The following is a 24768-nucleotide window of genomic DNA, read 5'->3' on the forward strand; positions in this document are numbered from 1 at the left end:
TAGGTATCTACCTAACAGATTGGTGCTCCTACTCATTACATTCGTTTGTTAACGAAGGTCAGACAGAATTCACGAATACGTTTTAAAAGAAATCGTGAATCGTGAAGACTTGATATGATGTCGTAGTCTAATTAGAATACATGCCTTCTTGTAAATATTCTAGTGTTGCTAAGCGACTACCCTTTACCTAACCTGAGCCGATCATTGCTACTATTAAATATACTATTTTGATAGTAGATACATAGACAGATACGTAGACAGATAGAACAGGATATTTTTACCTTATAAAAGATTTTTTTGTGTCTCAGAAAAGGACTTACTAACTTTCTTACTAACCTATCCTGGTTGGAATTCATAGTTTGAAGTTGGTTAGGCATCCACTGCCTCCACCAATGATAACCAAAAACTTATTATAAACGAACGAAAAGATTCTCCATATTATCTAAACTAACATTATAAAGAGGTAAGATTTTTCTGGGTTGTTTGTTTTGATTTTCAGATTTTAGAAATTCTTTGAAAAGCTACATTACATATAGGCTATACTTTAACTCCGTATTCCCATTAGACAATAAAGTATGCGTGGTGACTGCTAGTATTTTAGAAAATATACGAAAATCTGGAATTTCTGGTTGCGCCACAACATAATAATGTTGCTGCGTGCGCGCAGTATTTTCCACCAATCAGGGCGCATCGCTACCAAAGGGCGGGGCCAGACCTTTTCAATAATTACCAACAATTTTGTAGCGTCAGATCGTTTGATAATCTTTTTATGGGAACAATGGCATGTCATAATATTTTCAACTTTTTATTTTGAAACAAGTCAAGGTCCATGATTTCTCGTGGCGGAATGACGGTTTTTTCCGTACCTACCTGGAGCAAAGTATATTTCCCTAAAGAAACTAGTAGCTAGGCAGCTTTATTTACGAAGGCAGCTGTTATTTTGCGCAAGTTGATTATAGAAATAAGTTACTTTTGGTTGTTTATCCAAGAGCTTAAAAGAAGCGGCTAAAGGATTCGACAAAACAACCTCCACGTATTTGACTCTTCTGACTCCTTGATATGCTACGTTCTCAGAAGTGACGCTTTTAGAGAGTCGTTCCGTAAACATCTTCTGCTTCTGCCTTCGGGCCCCGTCAGGCGATGCTTCTGCGCTCGCCCAAAACCCCCCGGTGACGCTGCTGAGGTCCCATTAACAAAATACATTCTTAGAAGATGTTATGAGGACAATGTTTAAAAGATTGTAATTTCTGCTTACTCTTGTCCTACAGGTTCGTCATTTTTTTTTGTGAAATATCGTTGTCTCTAAGTCTCTTTTTCGATTAATAAATAAATGCAAATTCTTATATTTTGTATTTGTTCTACTTTCTACTTATTTTTATCTAAATCCGTCTAATTTTGTGACTAAGAATATTTTTATATTCATATTTGTATTATGAATAGCAGAGCCTATAGAAATTTTAGTTGATAAACCTTAGAAAAACTTAAGAGTATTTAATGATAAACCTACGTTTAAGTAAGTAAGTAACGTACATAGTAGCGACCTTATTGAATACCTCCGCATAATGAAGTCGGTGAACAAGGTAAAATATAGAACCTAGTGAAAAAAGAACCTTATCGTAAAGTCCAAAGTACGGTTTCAGATCGCGTTTTTTAAAAGATGCTATCGCTAAAATTAGTAGTCTCCGCACTGTAATTTACCGGAATTTAGTTTTATGTATTCCAAATTAGCCGCCTTTATAATTTATGTTTCAGACCCACTATTAGGTAGGTAAAGGCCATGCTAGCCATGCCGTAGTTGAATTGTATTAGGTAGGTACCTACTTGTTCAAGGATTCCAAAGTCTGGTCTTAAAGAAAGTAAGCTGTTTATGTATTTGTTGAAAATCGCAGTAAAATAAATACGGTATATAATTTTGGAAATTATTTTGATAGATGGACATATCCTTTCTTTTTCGGTAAACTGTCTTGTTGGTCTGGTTGTTAATTCGTTTGATTAGATTTCGTTTAGGTCCTGCTATTCCTTTCAAGAGTTCTTATTAGCAATTGGGTGCTCACGACTGAAGACACGAAATGTGTTATCTGATAGTGAGCGATCCTTACAGAGCTAAATATTATTTCACCAACTGGAAAATCAGTGGTTCTAAAAGGTAATATTTGGTACCTAAACAAACTTTTCAATAGCGCACACAAAATGCTGCTAACATGATCAAGATTAAAGATCCCATACCAGCACAAGGATTTTAGTTCAAGAAGAACGGTAATATCGTTCTAGGTCAAAGTCATAGCTAATGTTCTTTAAAAAATACGTGAATGTGACCATCACCGGCACTATTGTCTTAATTTGAAAGTCAAAAAACCAAAATTATACCCAATCACACGATTCTGCTGCATCACCTCAAACTTCGTACATTAAGACAACCAATTCTGTCATGATTTTTTTCAAAAGCTTTTAATGCGGCAAAACAAAAAGAAAATTAGGTTGAATTTTATTATGTTAAGCATAAGGTCTAATATTCAACAATCAATATTTTGAAGTGGGCCATCCCCTAAAAATGTCTTGTCAAAATAGTCGGCTACATCAATCGGTGGGTTAAATTAAAAAATTGGCTGTTTCCTTTAGGGGTTGGGAGGGAAAATGCTTTGAGCCACTTAATCTAATGGCGATTTTCGAAAATTGCCTAAGACTATTTTAGAACTGCCCCAATCACTATTATAGATAATTTTGATATTTTATCCGTTCTTTTTTTCTGTGCTAGGAGCATTGCAAGATTTCAAGAAAACAAATCTTGATTTTTTTATTGACCAACAGGGTACATGCCTTTTTTCTCTTAAGAAGTAGGTGCTTTTTTGGAACTTAGCCCCACCAGGCTGCTCTAAAGCGGATTGGTGAGTTATGTTTGATTCATATTGATGTATATGTCTATAACATGTTAATGACACTCGTAATGACCGTTTCAAAACAAGGGGCGGGGCTTACGCGACCGATTTTCAAAATACCGGACTGCTATTGCGAAGTGATTGGAAGAAAGAAAATCAAATATTGTATAGCCCGACCCAGGCCTCGAACCCTGGACCTTTCCTCGAGAGCTATTGGACCACGAGGCTATTAAGAAACTATTAAAAAAATAACTTATGCATGTTAAATAGCAACAAGATCGCAAAACATAAGTACCTGTGACCACATAGATTTTCATGGTAATATTGAAAATATTAAAAAACTATGGAATTTTGTAATACCATTCAATTATTTCACGCATTGCACTTATAATAATTAATTTGTTACATCATGTTTATTTGCTATAAATAAAACGAGTGTCAAAATAATTTAGTTACGCACTATAATGGACCTATAAAAACTGAGATTTTTTAGTAATAATCATTCATTCGCCATCGCAGCGTTTTGAGCTTGGGAGATAAAGGTAAGAGTAATATTTTATTTCAAAGTATCTTTAACCCCAAACACGGTTGTTATAAGTTTGAACACTATGTGTGTTTGTGGTACCTACCGTAGCTCTTAAACGGATAAACTGTTTTGGATGCGGTCTTTTGGATTCGAAAGTTTTCCAGCAGTGGTTTTTAGATATGTTATATCCAAATCAGTTCACCCGTTTACATATAGGGTGTGAAAGGGAAGACGAATAATCGAATTTTCAAATATTGTTATTAGTTTAAAATTAAAATTTTAAATTATTTTGATAAAATTTTAAGTCAACTAGTTGAAATACGTACTACCATATATTGATAAAAAGTCTAGTAAACCATAGCAAATTTTCATACAATGAAAAGTCTTCTGAGCGATTAAATTGTTATCTGGGTCATTCAGTAATCAATTTCTTGAACAGAACGAATGCACCTACTTAACAGACTAGTAAATGGAACAATTTCTGTATATTCCAGCTTCGCGTAAGAGTCTGTGTCTGTAATGAACAATGACTTTCGTAAATTGAAAAAAAAAAAATGCGCTTGATACTTGAACGGCACAGTGCCTTCGACCTTCCAAAGTAAGCATGGTTGAAACTCCATTGTAACTTACCTTATTTAACACTATAGTAGGAGTTCAGAATGAAAAGCTTTCAGCTTTATTAAGAAGTTAAATATATTATATAGCCATAATTGGCTCTAACTCTTTTAGGTACAGTATTTTTGAACTTCCTCTTTTCATCTTAAATAGATTATCAATGTTGTTCTAGATTGTCTCCGCGATGGCACCAATCTACTTGATACTTTTACTCTGCGCGCTCGCAAGTGGTTACAGACGTGACTCGAGCGTGGGCCATGCATCGAACTCTGCAGGATTGAGTCAGTATGGCGGTTCCGCTTCAAGTTTACATGGATACAGTGGTGCAGGCGGTGCCAGTGAAAAAGGCTTGCGCGGATCTGGCGGCTATGGGAGTACCAGTGGATTAAGTTCAAGCGGTGCCGATGGACCACGCGGTTCGGGTGGCTATAATAGTGGAGCTAGTGGCTCGAGTGGCTATAATAGTGACGCTAGCGGTTCGGCAGGCTATAGTAGTGGCGCTAGCGGCTCGGGTGGCTATAATAGTGGCGCTAGCGGCTCGGGTGGCTATAATAGTGGCGCTAGCGGCTCGGGTGGCTATAATAGTGGCACAAGCGGCTCGGGTGGCTATAGTAGTGGCGCTACCGGCTCGGGTGGCTATAATAGTAGCGCTACCGGCTCGAGTGGCTATAATAGTGGTGCTACCGGCTCGGGTGGCTATAATAGTGGCGCTAGCGGCTCGGGTGGCTATAATAGTGGCACAAGCGGCTCGGGTGGCTATAGTAGTGGCGCTACCGGCTCGGGTGGCTATAATAGTGGTGCTACCGGCTCGGGTGGCTATAGCAGTGGTGCTAGCGGTTCAAAAGGCTATAGTAGCGGGTCAGGTGGATATGGCAGCCAGAGTGAACAATATCGAGGCGGTGCAGGACAAGAAGCTGCTGCTGGTACTTCAAGTGGTTTGAGTGAATCGAGTGCAGGTGGTGTAAGGGGCTATGGATCAGATGCTGGTGCTGCTGGAGCCTATGGATCAGGCACTGGAGGTGCTGGAGGTTATGGATCAAGCGCAGGAGCTGCTGGTTATGGACCTGGTGCCAGTGGGGTGGGAGGTTTTGTGTCTGGTGTGGGAGGTTTAGGTGGTTCTGGATCGGATGCACGAGGTAAAGAAAGGTATGGATCGGGTGCGAGCAATGGGGGCGGCTATGGATCGGGTGCTGGATTTTCGGGAGGTTATGGATCAGGCGCGGGAGGTGCAGGTTATGGATCAGGCGCAAGTGGTGCGGGAGGTTATGGATCAGGTGCAAGTAGTGCGGAAGGTTATGGATCAGGTGCAAGCAATGCGGGAGGTTATGGATCGGGTGCGAGTAGTGCGGTAGGTTATGGATCGGGTGCAAGTGGTGATGGAGGTTATGGATCGGGTGTAGGGAATACTGGCGCAAGAGGTCGAGGATCTAAAAGGTATAGGGAAGGCTCTGGTTCAGGTAGTGCTAGTGGCTTAGAAGGTACAGCTAGTTATAGCGGAAGTACAGCGCATGGTGCACCTAGTGGAGCAGGTGGGTATACCGGAGGTGTAGGCAGTTCTGGCGGTTATAGAGGTTATAGTCAGGGTTCAGGAGAAGGTGAATCCCGTAGCCAATACCGTGGAAAAGGAAATGAGCAAGGATCGAGCAATTTAGGTGGATCGGGATACGGGAGTGGTTCAGCGGGATCAAGTGCCAGTGGGTACGCTACAAGCGCGGGTAGTGCAGGAGGTTATGGATCAGCTGCAGATGATGCGGGAGAGTATGGTAGTGGAGTAGGAGATGCTGGTGGTTATAGCGGCTCAAAGGGCTCTTCGTTCTCAGTTGCCAGCTCCAAAAATTTAAATTTATTAGGACTTGGTGCTGATCATAATGGGCTTACTGAGCAAGACATTAAAGCATTATCTGATGCTCGGCGAAGATATGGTTTTCCATATGGGCCATTATACCAATTCCCCTACCAAAATCAACCTTTTGGGGTATCTAGACACAGACAACTATCAGCGTACAACAAACATGCCTATTATAGAAGTATGAGAGCTGGTGGTATGGCTGGAAGTCAAGAACATTTAGGAAACTATGAATCAAGTGCTGGAGGCGCAGGGGGTTATGCATCAGGTGCAGGAGGCGCAGGAGCTTATGGATCAGGTGCTGTAGGCGCAGGGGGTTATGGATTAAGTGCTGGAGGCGCTGGGGGTTATGGATTAGGTGCTGGAGGCGCAGGGGGTTATGGATTAGATGCTGGAGCCACCAGAGGTTATGGATTAGGAGCAGAAGGCGCAGGAAGTTATGGGTCAGGAGCAGTAGGTGCAGGAGGCTATGCATCAGGAGCAGGAGGTGCAGGAGGTTATGGATCAGGAGCAGGAGGTGCAGGGGGTTATGGATCAGGTGCGGGAGGCGCAGGGGGTTATGGATCAGGTGCAGGAGGTTCAGGACCATATGGATCTGGCGCTGAAGGCGCAGGAGGTTATAGATCAGGTGCTGAAAGCGCAAGAGGTTCAGGATCAAGTGCTGGAGGCACCAGAGGTTATGGATCAGTTACAGGAGGTGCAGGGGGCTATGGGTCAGGAGCAGGAGGTGCAGGGAGTTATGGATCAGGAGCAGAGGGTGCAGGGGGTTATGGATCAGGAGCAGGAGGTGCAGGGGGTTATGAATCAGGAGCAGGAGGTGCAGGAGGTTATGGATCAGGTGCGGGAGGCACAGGTGGTTATGGATCAAGCGCTGAAGGCGCAAGAGGTTCAGGATCAAGTGCTGGAGGCACAAGAGGTTATGGATCAGGAGCAGGAGGTGCAGGGGGCTATGGGTCAAGCGCTGGCGTTGGGGTTTACGGCTCAGGCGCAGGAAGTTCAGGAGCATATGGATCAGGTACTGGAAGCGTAAGAGGTTCTGCATCCGGAGCAGGAAGTGCAGGGGGCTATGGGTCAGGAGCAGGAGGCGCAGGGGGTTACGGCTCAGGCGCAGGAAGTTCAGGACCATATGGATCAGGTGCTGGAAGCGTAAGAGGTTCTGCATCCGGAGCAGGAAGTGCAGGGGGCTATGGGTCAGGAACAGGAGGTGCAGGGAGTTACGGCTCAGGTGCAGGAAGTTCAGGAGGTTATGGATCAGGTACTGGAAGCGCAAGAGGTTCTGCAGCAGGAGGTGCAGGGGGTTATGGATCAGAAGCAGGAGGTATAGGAGGTTATGGATCAGGTGCGGGAGGCGTAGGGGGTTATGTATCGGGTTCCGGTAGCGTAAAAGGTTCTGGATCAAGTGCTGGAGGCACAAAAGGATATGGATCAGGAGCAGGAGGTGTAGGGAGTTATAGTTCAGGCGCAGGAGGCGCAGGGGCGTATGGATCAGGCGCTGGAGGAGCAGGAGGTTATGAATCAGGCGCAGATAGCGCAGAAGCTCACAGATCAGGCGCAAGCAGCGCAGGGACTTATGGATCAAGTACAGGAGGCGTAAGGGGTTCTGGGTCAAGTGCTGGAGGTGCAGGAGGTTACGGGTCAGGTGTAGGAAGCGCAGGAGCGTATGGATCAGGCACAGGAAGTGCAGGAGCATTTGAATCAGGTGCAGGTGGTGCAGGAGCTTATGGATCAGGCGCAGGTAGCGCAGGGGCTTATGAATTAAGCGCAGAAGGCGTAAGGGGTTCTGGTTCTGGTTCAAGTTCTGGAGGTACAAAAGGTTATGGACAAGGTTCTGGAGGCGTAAGAGGTTCAGGATTAAATGTTGGAGCATATGAAGCAGGTGCAGGTAGCACGACGGCTTATGGACCAAGTGCGGGAGCAACAGGAGCTTATGGATCAGACGCAGGTGGTGCAGGAGCTTATGGATCAGGCGCAGGAGGCGCAGGAGGGTTTGGGTCAGCTTCTGAAGGCTTAGGGGGTTATGGGTTAGGTGCAGGAGGCGCAGGGGGCTTTAAATCAGGTTTAAGGGGCGCAGGAGATTACGGTTCGGGTGCAGGAGCTACCGGGGCTCATGAAGTAGGCTCAGCTGGTGCAGGTTATGACTCAGGTGAAGGAGATTATGAATCTGGTGCAGGTGGCTATGGATCAAGTACAGGAGGTTATGCTAGTAGCTCAGATGGTTCTGATAGAGATGAAGCAAGAGGTTACGGTAGTAGTGTAGATGGGTACAGAGGTGTTGGTTCGAGTAGCTATGGAAGTGGATCGAGTGGAAGCGGTGAAGCAGGTGGTTATAGTAGCGGCTTAGGTGGATCGGGTTCAGCTGGATCAAGTGGGCAGGGTAGTGGATTGAATGGATCAGAAAACGATCTTTATCACAAATCCGAAGCGTCCTTGAGTCAGTTGTACCATGTTAGCTCTCGATTGTGAGTATTCAATAATACTACACATAATATTTAACGTTGTCAGTGTTTTGTAGATAGAGCGGCTAAATGTTATTCTTAGTAGAGCACAAATTATGTACTAAAATGTCTCTTTTCTTTATAAGCTTTGTGATAACAATCAATCAAATCATTAATTTTTTCTAAAAATACCCAGTTGTTTTAAAATCATTTGTCGCTCTTGCTACATTATGCAGATACCGTGTATTTCGGCTATGTGTACGATAAAGTATTTCTATTACTTATTTGGTATTATGACTCTATAATATTAATAAAATAAACTATTATTTATGTAAATATGTTGCGTACCTTGTTAAATTAATTTTATTGTATTTCATGTTAATGTATCGTAATTATAAATTGTAATTCCTAAACTTCATGTATACCTATTATAATAATTATTATTATGAATATCTAACTTATTAATAATAAATTTTTATTCAAAAATGTTTTTTTTCTTTTTTCTCCATAACCTATTACACAAAGGTATGAAATAATAAACATGCAATACAATAAAGAAATTTTAAAATCTTGCTACATGCATGTCAAAAAGGTATGTAGGAATTTGACAGGTAATATTTTTTAAAATATCATTTTACATTTAAGACACATACTTTAATTTAATAAATGTCCTATAATGTCTGATTTGTGAAGAATTGCGATCATTTGGGTTGCATTCATTTAGTTTTATGGTTAATAAATTTGTGTCATACATAAAACTTACACATTAAAATCTGTTATTAGAGAAAACGCTTATTCTACTTACCATCACAATTAAGGCTCGAAATCTTATGTCTTTTATAAACGACTTAAATAGTAAAACAAATATAGACTTAAATAGTAATAATTAATAAAATTGTACAATAAATTCATTTCAATATCATACTTAATTGCCGCTCTTTCTTCGCAAGTTTTCTCGTCAAGGGTTGCCTGGTAGAGATTACTTATGGTAATAAGGCCACCTTTGCATGCTAAGTTTAATTTATGTTTTTAATGTTTCAATTTATAATTCTATTTTTGTGTGCAATAAAGTATTTCTTCTTCTTCTTCTTCTTAATTGTTACGTGTTTTCAGAGCTTACACCTCCAAAGACGAATCAGATGATAAATACATAGCCTCAATGTTAGGATACATTGTGGCACAATTCTTAAATATTTACTCAACCAAAGATACCACGTTTGATGACGCTTATGCAAAAGCTCTGAACATTGCTGAAACACATAGAAATTACACTGCCACTCAGTTTGCAGCACCAATCCATCGAAGCCTTGATATTCTTAAAGCTACCATTGGCAAGGTAAGATTATTTGTTGATAGCGCATTAGAAATTGAGAGATCCGTAGTTACCGACATAGCAAAGTAAATAATTCGGAACCCTAAAGTACAGAAATATGGACAAACGACGCAAGGAGTCTGTCTCTAGATATAGCGGTCTCAGGATCGGGATATTTAGAAATTTCTGAAAGATTATGTTCAGCAGCGGATGTCCATTGGTATAAAGATGATGCTATAAACAATATTCGTATGGTTATACATTTATTGATTTCAACTAACTTCTTCTGAGATCGTCTGAAAAGTTTTAAATGTTAATAAATAAAATATGTATTTAGAACCCTATCTATAAATACTCCAAGTCGAATTTAAAATATCCTTACCTTCCTTACCTTATCAGCCGATAGCCGTCCACTGCTAACCTATTACATGGACCTCCAAGAACAACGATCTCGATCTCGGATTGGGATTTAAAATATAATCGTTTTCAATTAACTAGTTTTCATCTACAAATAAATTTCAGCACGTAGAGATTGTGCAAACAGACTGCTTGGCTCACCCAAAAATGTGCTACACCATACTCTTATTAAAAGTTAAGTTATTAACTCTCAAATGCCCCAATATTTGGTATCATACATTTGTCTTTGAAAAGTTCTTGCGTACTTCTTTTACCCTCGAGAGTACTGAGAAGGATGATATCAAATATTTTGGAGATACTGGCAAAACTATTCGATGCAGTTTTGTACCACGCAAAGATGATGGCATACGTTTGGCGTGAAAAATTGCTGGCACTAGCTAAATTGTACCAGATGATTGTGGATTACCAGGATGAGAAAAAGCTGACTTGCTTGTCATTGGCATTATAAATAAGTTTATGTTTCATAAACTTGCAAGATTATTTAAAATTAAATTATGTTGATGTAGGAGTATATCACTTTAAGATTCTTATTATTTGTGTTTTCGGTTGTTTTTTTTTACTTATTTCCACAAAAACGAATATCTAATTGAATGGACGAAACTAATCGACATATGAAATTTTCAACTGCGTAAATAAAAATATATTCATTTTCTATCCTAACTTTGTATTCTAATTTAAATATTAATTCTAAATGAAATAAAATAATTTATTTTATCTAATTAGTTATTGTTTTTTGTGTATATACGTGAATTACTAGATACACACAATAACAACATATTTTTAAAGGGAAACATTTAAAACTATATGCGCTTATTGATTATTATCAATTTTATAAGGTTTTACTCTTTATAGAACTTACCTACTCCTTAACATAATAGATGAAAATTATAATATTTAATAGCTATTGTTTAGAACTCTTTCAAAGGCCGGCGATCGGAAGATTTATCATTAAATTTCGGTAAAGTGAGAACGATAAACCGTTTCTTATATTTAATTAATATTGGGCTACATATTAGAGTCTAATTTCCTTTGCATCTTTTCTTATCTTCGAAAATAAATGTTTTTAATCTATTTGTTATTGTGGAGGTGAAGTTATCGGTCGTTGAATCTGACGTTTCAAGTCCGCCATTGTTCATAGCTTCCAATGGCGGTCTCTGTTTTGAAATTCGAATGTTTTCTTTTTGGCTATTGTTTCAGATCGATTAAAAGCTTACACATAGCATTGTCTGTACAGATACTGCATTATATAGAGAATCAGACTGCATTTTGGTTGTTACTTATCATCCCAGTAAGTAAATGCTAAGTATTTTTACGGTTTCGTAACGGAGAGAAACCGTAAAAAACAGAACCGTAGTAACTGAAAGGGGTGTGGATTTTCATCCTCCTCCAAACAAGTTAACCCGTTTCCATCTTAGAGTGTATCACCACTTACCATCAGGTGAGATTGTAGTCAAGGGCTAACTTGAAAAGAACAAAAAAAAAAGATTCTTAAAATGTATGATCCATTAAATATACCTATCGGTTAAAATATTTTTCATAAATGCATTCATTTTGCCTCTGAATATACTTAATGATGTTCGTGAGAACATAATCAAAAACATATCTATTGTGTGCGTGGACTGTGAGCCGCGTGAAGGGTGCTCTACTTCAACGTTGATTGTTTAAATTAATTCCAAATTTAGGCAAATCGGTTCAGTAGTACGTACGACATAAAGTACGACATAAAGGAGTAACGACACACTTTTAACGTAGGTATATAAGCAGCCTTACCTGATTTCCCCAACACAAGCATTGACCTTTACAGCACTCATTTTAGCAGAAATAAGCATGATATCTCTATATTGCATGCGAACTCTCCTACAAAATAGCCCTGCTCATAAAAATAATAAGTATACGAAATCACGAAGTTTTCGTACGTACGTAGAATTACGTACGAAAAATGTCATGAGGAAACCCGCATACCTCAGAATTTCCCTAATTCTCTACGCGTGTGAAGTCTGCCAATCCGCATTGGGCCAGCGTGGTAGACTATTGGCCTAACCCCTTTCATTCCGAGAGGACGCTCGTGCTCAGCAGTGAGCCGAATATGGCTTGATAATGATGATGATGATGATATTGTGAAGCATACTCCATGCATACACTATTTTCCACGCCCCACACCTCACGATACGACACCGTAACGGATCGCAAGTTGTAGGCGCGCGTGGGAACCACTCCGTGACGAATCCGACACGTGACGTATGAAATGAGCCACTGATGAGGCAGTTTTCTTTGCAATTTTAAATTACGGTTTGTTTGTCGTTTATTAGACAAAAAGTTAAAGTTGCAGTTAAAAATAATAATGATTTATATGTGACCTCCAACCTTTTTTAAATACATTACGCGGCTTAGAAGATGTAAGTGGTATATAACACTTAAGGCTTAAAAGACTTAAATCATATAACTTTGAGTCATAAAATACCTAAAGCTATACGAATTTTGAAGCTTTATAGACTTCAGTGGTATATATAAGTAAAGTCCAAACAATATTTTTTAAAATTTTTATTTGACGACAATTATGTCCTTGTCATTCCTTTCCTCTTTCCTTCCTTTATTTTCCTCATCAATTAAGCAAAATAGGTACTACTCGTATACAGAGTGACCAAACATTATGTGTTCCTCTTTTATGTTTAGTTAAAAGTATTTCTGTGTAGTACATTAGGTGCTGCCGGCTATTGTGCTGAATCATACCATGACCAATGGTTTAATCTGCTTAAAACTAAAACACAAAATGATTGGAACAACTTCGTTGCTGCTTTTGGGAATGTCGCTTTTAATAGAATAGCCCGCCAACAGGCGTCGGAACAGCGTTATGGGTCTCAGCTGACGTCCTCCGTGGCGCAGTGGTATGCGCGGTGGATTTAATGACGGAGGTCCTGGGTTCGATCCCCGGCTGGGCCGATTGAGGTTTTCTTAATTGGTCCAGGTCTAGCTGGTGGGAGGCTTCAACTTTTTTTTTATTAGTTACCACAACTAGCCACGGCTGTAGCCTCCCACCGACAAAGATAGAAACCGAAAGGAGTGTGGAATTTCATCCTCCTCCTAACAAGTTAGCCCGTTTCCATCTTAGATTACATCATCACTTACCATCAGGTGAGATTGTAGTCAGGATGTAGTAGGAGAAGGATGAAAATCCACACCCCTTTCGGTTTCTACACGGCATCGTACTGGAACGCTAAATCGCTTGGCGGTACGTCTTTGCCGGTAGGGTGGTAACTAGCCACGGCCGAAGCCTCCCACCAGCCAGACCTGGACAAATTAAGAAAATCTCAATCTGCCCAGCCGGGGATCGAACCCAGGACCTCCGTTTTGTGAATCCACCGCGCAAACCACTGCGCCACGGAGGCCGTCAAAATTCTATGACAATTAATTTTATGTTATTCAGGTAAACATTAAATGTGCTCACAAGCTAATCGCCTAAGCACAAATAATCCTAATTTCCCTAACCGGATTCAATACCAACAGCCCGTCGTATCAAACCACGTGTTCAGCAATATTTCAATTTTTCCCTTACCCGTGTCCACCCCTTGTTGTTTACGCAATTTCTCTAATGCACCGAATGTATTTATCGGTGCATCGTACACCATATCAAATATAAATATACCTTCACACCATTATTCTTTTTCACGCTCTCAATTTAAGGTCGAGAATAGCCTGATCAATTTTGATTTGTAGGTTCCCTGTATCATCTTGAATTTACAAATATTGTTAGGATATTATCGTCTTTGCGTGTATTAGTATTAGGTTTATAATTGATTGAGCTGGTTTTACGTATTGGATACACCGTACGATACATCTTATAATTTTCCAGCTAAGTATGAAACATTCATGAGGTTATTTTAAGCCATGCGGTTTATGGTTTATACAACTTATGGGAAGTTTATATGCGAGAGGGCGGCAAGAATTTTTAAAATAATATTATCATCAAAAAAGTAGTTTTTTTATGAATAAAACAATTAAAATTACTTTTTAAACAAAAAAAAAATGTAGGTTACGAATCTACTTTAAAATTTATTACATGTATAAAATAATGTCTGGGCTGATTTCCATAAGCTTTTTTAATTTATGTGCCATAGATAGGTTCTGCTATACTTATTTAAAAATCGTTTAAAGTGAAATAAGCAAACACTACATAAATTAATTATTTGGGTATCATGCTCAATACTCAAACATATTTATCAGGTCTGGTCTAAATAATTGTTCATCATCATCATCATGTCATCATGTAGGGACTTCCAAACATCACGATCCTGAGCCAATTGCATCCAGCGAATGCCTGCTATTCGCTTGATGTCATCAGTCCACCTGGTGGGGATCGCCCAGCACTGCGTTTTCTGGTGCGGGCCATTCCAGCATCTTGGGACCCCAACGTCCATCGGCTCTTCCATATATGTGCCCCGCCCATTGCCACTTCAGCTTCGCGACACATACGATGACCTAAAAACTAAAATTGTATATTCCTGGCTCACCATTGCATAACTCCATAATAATTTCTATATCTCATCGCGCATAAGACCATTATGTGTATCCGCGTGGGCGAGCAGTGACAGATTGCTAAGCCGCGGGTTCGATTCCCCGTTTGCACATATCATTAGCACCTATTACAACCCCAGATGGATGGCGACTTACGAGTAGCTATACAATCGAAGTGATTGGAAATTTCGCGGTGCCAGATTGTGATATAGTATAAAAATATACAGAATTAATTTACGAAAAGGAAATACTTAGTAGTAAATAGTGGTATATTACCCAGAAGGAATTTCTTGTTTATTATTTTTTTTGCACACTGTGCAGAGCTATTGTCCACGGAGTGGAGTCGCGTTTTAGCTTTATTTTAATTTAATTAATTAATTAATTTTATAATTTACTTAATGACCTTGGGACCCCAATGTCCATCGGCTTTTCGAACTATATGGCCTGCCCATTGTCACTTCAGCGTCGCGACTCGCTGAGCTAAGCTGAGCTGAGCTCAGTGACTTTATTTCGTCTGCGGATCTCCTCATTCCTGATTAAAAAATGTTAATATAGTTTTAATTATTATTATTGTACCAGTTCTAAGCTGAATAAATGAGTTTTATATAATTTAATGCTAATTTCGGCTACACCAATTTTGATGGACTTTCACTGGGAGATACTCAAACTGGGAGATAAAGAAGTAATATAGGCTAAGGCTATTCATCCCCGTTTTCCCACGGGAACGGGAACCACGCGGGTGAAACCAAAGGGCGTCCGCTAGTTAAAAATAAATGTTCAATATTTTCCACAAAATGTACACAACGCTACAACCGTATAACATCGTCACCGGAAGTGGGTGCGGAACAATTCATCACGGAAAAAACCGCCTAAAAGCCGCCCACGGCGACGCTGCGGAACTTCGCAGCGAAGCTAATGCTGTACAACGCGTGCTGACTGTTTAATGGATCATCGGCGAAGTTACCAAATAAAAAAAATATTCAAACATGACCTATACAAATTATTATAATTCCGGCTAATCTCTGAAACGGCTGCGGATTGACTTTATGCAGGCAGGTAGCTGTTATACTGAGTAAATTAGGCTATTTTATCAAGGGAACTACGGGGATGAAACCGCTGGGCGTCATTTAGTGTAATAAGTGATAAACAAGTATGTCGGCGCTGACTACTCAAGCTACCGCACAAGTCACTGAAGTCGAGGAGCGTAAACAGAGAACCTCAAAACATCCACATAATTTGTGACTCTATTTTGTAATAAATGAGTTTTTTCATATGTGTGATCTTTATTTGCAATATGTGAGTAATAGAAACCTCAGAAAAGTTGTAAACCTTTCATAGTTTCTCTAATTTAAATATTCCGTCAAGTACTAGATGGGTAGAGTATGTTATTGGTCAAATCACTGTTTCCAAACGTTTGATTCAACTTTTTATTATTATATTTATTATTTATTTATTATTTTACAAAATTTTTAAATTAAGCCTAGCCATAACGTAATACAAACCACAGTTGGTTTTACTGTACACTGTCTATTATAATTATTAATTACTATAACAAAAAGAAAAAAAAAACTATCATTAGCGGGTAGTAAAATAAACAGCATTTTTATTAGGTAGGTACTTAATTTTTGTATATTTTGGTATCTTCGATGGCAATGCAATGCTTTATCATTATCAACCCATATTCGGCTTACTGCTGAGCTCGCGTCTCCTCTCAGAATGAGAGGGGCTAGGCCAATAGTCCACCACGCTGGCCCAATGCGGATTGGCAGACTTCACATACGCAGAGAATTAAGAAAATTCTCTGGTATGCAGGTTTCCTCACGATGTTTTTCCTCACTGATGGTTACTCTATCTGGGATCATATTATGAACTGCCAAACTAAACAAGAGTTACATAATTATTTTAACAACTGTTGACTCATTTGTTAATATAATTTTTAGGGTCATTAAGATAGTTTTAACATTTCGAGTTTAGACTCATTTATTAAAATATGTTTTAGTTTATTTCTATTTTCATGAAGAGTATCAGGATATCTTAACTAAGTAATTAACTAGAGATGATAATTTGACTAAACATAATATACCTAGTGTAAAAAGTCTTAAACAAATACATACTTTGTTTGATTTGAAAATAAATTACAAATCCTAAAAAGCCTCCGTGCCATGCCACCATCAGTACTACCTAATGATGACAAGACAATGATGTGATTCTTCTATATATCTAGTGAACCATTATAATATCAAACAAAGGACAAATTGCCCTAATTATGGGATGCAATTCCAACTTCCGAACACATTTCTGTTGACAATATCTATAATTGTGTGGAGGGAAATATGTCACTTTTATTACCACCACAGTCACTACAATATTTAGACCTAATAGTATTATTACCTATAAAATAGAGACTAAATTCGCATGCCCAGGATTTATAGAAGAAAGAATCTATAGAAACCATCGCCAGGCAACAATTTAAGCAGTAAACTTTCAACTTTTTCTAACAACTTCTAAATTAAACTCTAATGTTCTGATACTAAAGTTGAAAATCCATGCAAAGAAAATGGTAGCAGTTTAGAAAATTATGAATAGTCTGTGGTTCTTGAATTACCTAAACTAGTTTGTATTATGTAAACATAAGCTCTATACCATACAAAATAAGGTATATTTTCAATCGTGCGAGCTTTTTAGGGTTATTCTGTAAAAGGATCGCAAGGAAAACAATAGTATCCATTTGGCGGCACGTGACCGCACGCGGCAGGCACGCGTCAAAATGGCGTCAACTTTTGACAGTCATTAGAATGTTTTGTGTTGATTAGATTAATGTGCGGTCTTTCGATTTCCAGGGTAGAGAAAGATTCGGGATGGTTATTTTGGTGAATTAAAAAAAAACAATAATATAATAGTGCGTAAATCTCTTAATAGGTTTAATTGTAGGTCTTAATTTTTATGACATTTTTGCCAAAGTTATCTTTTGTCATCGGTAATGTGGCAAGCTTTTCAACCTGTCGCCATTTTTCTGTAACACGAAGTCTTGTAGTAGGTACATTCGTTACAACATTGAAAGAGGTTTTGACTAGATCAATCAGTCTAGCAAATTGACACACCACCACTTATTGCAATATAATTCAAAAAACAGCTGGTTTGACATTTCGAGCTAATTCATACAGCCAACGTTCCTTTTATTACAATCACTCAATAGAACTTCTTCCTTTGTATTAGTAATTAAAGTAAATAAATAAAATACATTATTCAATTGATAAGTGTACTTATGTTTTATTTGTAGTCAAGTCGATTCATCAATATACGTAAGTCGATTCATCAGTCATATACGTATTAAGCAAACAATTACTTTTATATCAACTTCCTCCACTTCTAAAAGCCTAATAAATATTTTATTCAGTTCTCTATTTACTAATGTACCTACATCACTAAATAAATACCAACTCCATTATTCTTTACTTCATAAAGTAAAATACACTAACAACAAGAAGGCACTTATTTTATGTGCTCTACTAAATTAACAACCTAAGAACGAATAAGTAAGTAGTTTTAAAAGAAATATGTCGAACGATCATGCTTTGACCTCATAACCTCAAGGAAATACCGTGAAGACAAATTAGATTAGAGATTAGTGGGTACAAAAAATATAATGAAAAAATAATATAACCGTTACTCTGACCAGCTGTGAAATACTCGTATAAAGCCACGTGCCCATCTATAGCACCTTGGGGAGTAACATAATATTTATCTTTGTTTTTTTGGTTACTTTTCAATGGGTATAGAGGGTAAGACATGAAAAACTTACATAGTATTATATTACCTTATATGGATTGATTTCTTGTGATAGGTATAACACGAAACTATAAAAAATCAGCATTTAAAAATGTGAAGTGTAGTCTATAACGAATCACAAAGAATTATTAAGTTACACAAATGTGTATCAAAAATCACAAAAAAGTAGACTACACTAAAAATTCCTTAATCAATTTTCGTTCAAATAAATCCCATATTGTTTGAAAAACAATTTTTACTGTCTGTGTCAAAAACACAACATTTATAAAAAAAAATGAAAAAAATGTTGTATAAACAGTATAATATAAATATCTCCAAAATAAAATTGTCATAAAGATTACTTACAATGTAGTAATTAAATAAATTATTTCATCCGTCAAATCCACCGCATTTCCAAAAACATTCACAACAAAAAAAGGGACCTAGGCACACCCCATCACATTAACGCCAGTTTTAATCAAAAAACCATGGGTGTGAAATCCAAACATAAGGGGAAGCAACTTTCCCATATCGATAATGAACCGACAGAAAATAAAAAAAAAACATGGTTTTCAATGCATTAGACGTGTGCATTTTAATCAGGAGACAATCAAAAGTATTTGTGTCAATAATTACGATTGGGGAAGCGGTGATTTTGTATGACGATACACCGATGACTTTTGCTGATTATTATTTATTTGTTACGAGGGTGTTGTACATTTTAATGGAAGTGCACACAACAGTGCATGCGATATTCATCATTGCAGGTGCAATTAAAAGTGACATTAAATAACCTAAAATACCTATCTATAAATATTGAATAGACTGCAGACTTTGTAGCATCGAATACAAAATCCATGATTATTATTAAAGAGTTTGGGGAGGCTCTGGCCCGTAATGAAATGGGTTAGATAATTATATCTTATACTGCAAATAAAATTAAAATAAAACAAACCAAGCAAGCATTATATATCTATTCTTATATGATAAAGCTGAAGAGTTTATTTGTTTGATTGAACGCGCTAATCTCAGGAACTACTGGTTCGATTTGAAAAATTCTTTCAGTGTTAGATAGGCCATTTATCGAGGAAGGCAGCTGTATATTATCCCCGTATTCCTAAGGGAACGGGAACCACGCGGGTAAAATCGCGCGTCGTCAGCTAGTCAATAATAAATGTCTTTTTTTTTTCTCCAAAATCCTGACAGTCCTATGTAGCGTCGGGCGACAAAATAAGCCCTACGCGCATTACACTTCGATAGTCTTTTGAGAAGATGCCTATAGATAGCTTCATTTTGTAAACTTCGAAAATAAAGCGTCAATATAATTTTAGGGTGTAGCAATGAGTAGTTACTAATCTAGGTTGAACCTGCCATCAGCACCAATAGCACGTCAAAATATATCGAATCTAAATTAACTTATATTGTATCATTTTTAAACCCATATTTTGAGCAAATAAATATAAATAAAAATATATTATTCATTCATTCAAGTCTACGCAGGACCTATTAAATTAAGGCGTAACCAACTACGCTAGTAGTAGTACATCTATAGATAGAATGCAAGAATTTAGTGTTAATGATAAAGTGTAATTTAATAAAGTGCAGAGTACAACGGGATCAATGAGGCGCGCTAAGCTACACTCGACGTGCGCTGGGCACCCCATATGTCGTACTCGATTCTGTGCGATTGGATCGAACGCTTTTGATACTTGTACTGTTTAGGGATGAATGTCTGCGCATAGGAACTATTCTCCGTGTTTGTTTTTTTTAAAGCCTAATCTTGATGTCAGATTGAAGGTTTGTACATGTTAGATGATGATTTAAAGCAGTAAGTAGTGTTATAGTAGTATGTAGTTATTACAAATGTTATTCGTAACATTCGTAATAACTAACACAAAAAATGAGAAAACCGTTTAATATGTAGTTAGCAACTAAGTAGTTACTCAAACATTTTCTTCGTTTGTTTGTTTGTTCGTCAGGATTTGTTAATAAAAAATAAAAACTAATATTTTTTACAAGACTTGCCTAGCCCTGCACTTTTTCCCTCGTAGATTCCGTACCACTGGGCAAATTAAAATCAAAAGTAGATATTCGTAAATAGAGTGTAATCTATTAATTTATTTGATTCGGGTACATTCACTTGTAGAGCCGCGATTGAGTAATAAACATCTATCCATACAAACAAACTATATATTGAAGTTTCCTTATTTAGATTTAAGTATCAAATGGTGTCAGTGCTGCTATAAATCTCACCCCGCCGAAGCAAAACTAAAAGCAGGGAATTTGACGGACATCTAAAAAAGAATGTTTTGTATGGCGCTGAATATTAATTATTAGAATATTCATAATTTAATTCACAAAATATGCCTTTTGAAAGCTGTGCTTTTCATTCAATTATGCAATAAGGGTTAATGTGAGGGCGGCGTGTTTTAAATGTTTTGTATGGATAAAATAAACTAGTAAAAATGTTTACACATGTATTTTTTTCAAAACTTTTGTTTGTAACATCCCATTGAATTTGTATTATTGTCTTCAAATAATACAAATGAGACGTATCTAAAGACGTGTATGTTCCCGTTGGTTAAAAAAATAATAAAAAACATATTATTGTAAAAAACATATTGAGAAAACCTGCATACCAGAGAATTTTCTTGATTTTCCGCGTGTGTGAAGTCTGTCAATCGGCATTGGGCCATCGTGGTGGACTTTTGGCTTAATCCCTCTCATTCTGGGAGGAGACTCGTGCTGAGCAGTGAGCCGAATATGGGTAGATAATGAGAAGCTAAATAATGCTCTAAAACATGTAGAGTGTTTGTAAAGACAAAGGAGGTCAAACTGTTATACTCGTATATTAATCGTATCTTGTTTCATAATCATCATCATTAACAGCCGATGGACGTCCACCGCTGGACATAGGACTCTTGCATGGACTTCCAAACAAAGCGGTCTCGAGCCGCCAGCATCCAGCGGCTCCCTGCAACCCGCTTAACCTCTTCGGTCCACCTCGACCACACTGCGCTTAACTGTGCGGGGTCGCCATTCCAGCTTCTTGGGACCCCAACGTCCATCGGCTCTTCGAAATATGTGGCATGCCCATTGCCAGTTTGTCTGCATGGTCGAATCAGAAATGAGGAGATCCGTAGACGAACCAAAGTATCTTGTTTAGTTTATTTTTAATGAATGTCAAGTTAGCTCTTGACTACAATCTCATCTAATACTATCACTACATAGTTTATAACAAAGCTTTCTCTATCTCTGTCCTTATGTCCCTGTATGCTTAAATCTTTATAACTACGCAACGGATTTTGATGCGGTTTTTTTTAAAGATGATGAGTGATTGAAGAGGAATGTTTATATGTATAACTAGCGACCCGCCCTGGCTCGCACGGGTGCAATGCTGTTATTATACACTACAGAAAAACCGTGAACGATGTATATAAGAATATAGCGGCCCGCAATTGGCTTCGCACGCCCGATACTCTCGAAATTGGACCTACCTAACTGGATCATATTATATGTCCTAGGTATATATATTCGTCTACAATTTCGAGTTCAGCGTTCTCAACTATAACTGGGTGGAGCGATACATGAGCATTACACATTATTTTTGTTTTGCCCATGTTCATTTTCAGGCCCACCTGTTGAGAAACTCTGCTGAGGTCATTGAGCATGGTACTAAGGTCATCCAGTGTCTCTGCCATAATGACTACATGGTCCGCGAACCGCATTTGAATAATGTACTCGCCATTGATGTTGATGCCAAGTCCGTCCCAATCCAGTTTTTTTTTTATTTTTTACCAGTTAGCCCTTGACTACAATCTCACCTGATGGTAAGTGATGATGCAGTCTAAGATGGAATCGGACTAACTTGTTAGGAGGAGGATGAAAACCCACACCCCTTTCGGTTTCTACACGGCATCGTACCGAAACGCTAAATCGATTGGCGGTACGTCTTTGCCGGTAGGGTGGTAACTAGCCACGGCCGAAGCCTCCCACCAGCCAGACCTGGACCAATTAAGAAAATCTCAATCTGCCCAGCCGGGGATCGAACCCAGGATCTCCGTCTTGTAAATCCACCGCGCATACCACTGCGCCACGGAGGCCGTCAATCCGTCAAGTTTCCTATCTGATAGTTGTTTATACCGTACTAAACAATGCTATAAACACTATCAAATTTTCCATAATGAAGAATGTCTGGTTGCCACAGGTTCTTACACCATAATAAAAATTGATTGAAGTTTCAGAACTGTGGCGTAACTCTATTATATTTACAATTTCCTTTCACCAGCCACGTATTGTCATTAAACACGATCGTAACGTGTAATTATGATGGATACTGCGCCCACCACCCCATCGGTAAAAAATAGCACACCATGACTGTCGCTTTCAACGGACACCTATCATTTATATCAATTCATTTTTATACATTTTACTTGCTTTACATCAATCTGTGTACATTGTAACAGTGATTGTGCAGTTTTGTGCTCTATAATACGTCATATAAATTTTTGAAAGTAAAAATTGCTTTTTTTATTGAATAGGTTCGCGTTTTACTGCGATCTTTTCTGCCGGCCAATTCGCTAACTTTGACGTATGCTATCTATGTAATATTATTAACATTAGATCAAAAACAGTATTTTTCGGATTTCATAAAATCCATTGTTAACAAAAAATACAATAGCCACTAGGCAAAAATACAATAACTACCTACCTACTCTATGATATCCACGAAGGGTTGTCAATAAGCACCAGATGATATTTTTAACCTATACCTAATAATTTAAATTTTGATCACGTGACTTAAGAATTACTAACAATAGCTAGTTGGTAATTTTCGTTACAGTCGACTAACATACGTCAACGTTAGTGATTTAGCCTGCTGATGGTAAGTGTTAATGTCACCTAAGGTACGCGATATCCTCAAAGACGCCTATTCACTCTTGTCTTAATGATATCCCGGTTGTAGGAATTAGGAAATCCGGACTTCGGGAGAGAGTACCATAACCTAGCCATCAATATCAGATCGTATCGATCGTATCGATCGCGAAAGTAAAACACTTTGTACAAGTTCTAGCGACGAAACTTATATGCTCTATAGGCTTTTGGCATACTATTGAACTCACAGATATAAGAAGTAACTAGATTTATAAAGTGCCAATTCTTTGTATTGAAACCAGCGTAGCCGGGGGCGTGGCCTTACAAACACATTTATAGTGTAATAATACTAATCACACTGATAAACTCTTCACTTAATTGGCTGTTTAATATTTAGTGAAAAAAGACATATGTTACCCTTATATTAGAGTTGAAATTTATTTATTACTGTTGTCTCAAAACAAATGAAAATTCTTGAATGAAAAATCATGAATTAAATCTATAGTACCGCTACTCGTCACTAGTTGTCTCTATTTATAAGCTTTATTACCTTATAAATAAGATTCAAAATGATCCTAACTTTGTTTTATTAATATTGTCTAGGGATGTGACATAACGATAGTCTTAAACATCGATAGTCATCGTTACTCGCAGTAAATAAAACGAACGTCAAATAATAAAAAATAAAACCCGAGATAGTACAGTGTCGTCATATCTTTCTCAGACTATTCTTTTCCAACTATATTTATTTACAGAAGAAGATTTTTTATATTTTTTTCAGTATGTACTGTACAATATTTGCCAATTGAAAATTGACCAAGTAGGAAATAGGCCAATACAAACTGCAAGTATTGTTATGCCTATCTGTCAACTTTAGATATCATTAGAAAAACACCACAATGTCACATTATTGCAATGTCTAAATTCGTTCGTTTAAGTTTTGAGAAACACGTGACCAGCTGCTCTAAGTATTTCGTAAACTTAATTCCTAAATATTTCAACGAAAAGATTCACTCTTTTCCACAAAATTAAAAATAGTTCCTAAATATATAAAAAACACGATAGTATATTTTTTTTTAATTCGTCGATTTTTGCAGAAAATAACTCAATTATTTCCTATTTAACTATAATGAGTTTCATGATGAATGTTACCAGTAGATTATTTTCCAACCCGTTAGTAGTCAATAGGTCAATTACAAATACTCAGACTTGACGTTCCTAACACTTTAAGTATGAAAAGAAAAGAAGAAAAAAAAATCTTTTTGCTTGGCACTGCCGTGACTACTAAATATCTTCTGTTTCCACTTTACATTAACGTGTCTGACTGCGTAAAATGTTTGGAACAAATTACAATGCGGTTTTGCATAAAACAAATTTTGCTTCCTAGTAGCCTCTATTAATTTTTTTCCTCTCCGGATTCCTAAAAAAAATTTTCGAAAATTTCATCATTATCGTGTCATTATAATAGTAGTAGATATAAAATATCGATATATTATTATCGACATCCCTAAATGAATAGCCAAATGACATATGGCAGCTGCTTAAATTCAAAACTAACATAAATCAAAATTACACTTTTTTCAGGA

The 24768-nt window shown here is 37.9% G+C and overlaps 1 protein-coding gene across 1 annotated transcript; it reads left to right on the forward strand.

The window, feature by feature from the left end:
- Positions 1-7880: 7880 nt before the first annotated feature.
- LOC128198704 (corneodesmosin-like) lies at positions 7881-10387 on the forward strand. The gene is made up of 4 exons (XM_052885232.1): positions 7881-7884; positions 7956-8322; positions 9412-9634; positions 10262-10387. Exons 1-4 carry the CDS (start codon positions 7881-7883, stop codon positions 10385-10387), a joined length of 720 nt encoding a protein of 239 aa, XP_052741192.1.
- Positions 10388-24768: the final 14381 nt, after the last annotated feature.

The sequence above is a fragment of the Bicyclus anynana genome, chromosome 2, assembly GCF_947172395.1.
Source record: "Bicyclus anynana chromosome 2, ilBicAnyn1.1, whole genome shotgun sequence".
Classification (NCBI taxonomy): Eukaryota; Metazoa; Arthropoda; class Insecta; order Lepidoptera; family Nymphalidae; genus Bicyclus; species Bicyclus anynana.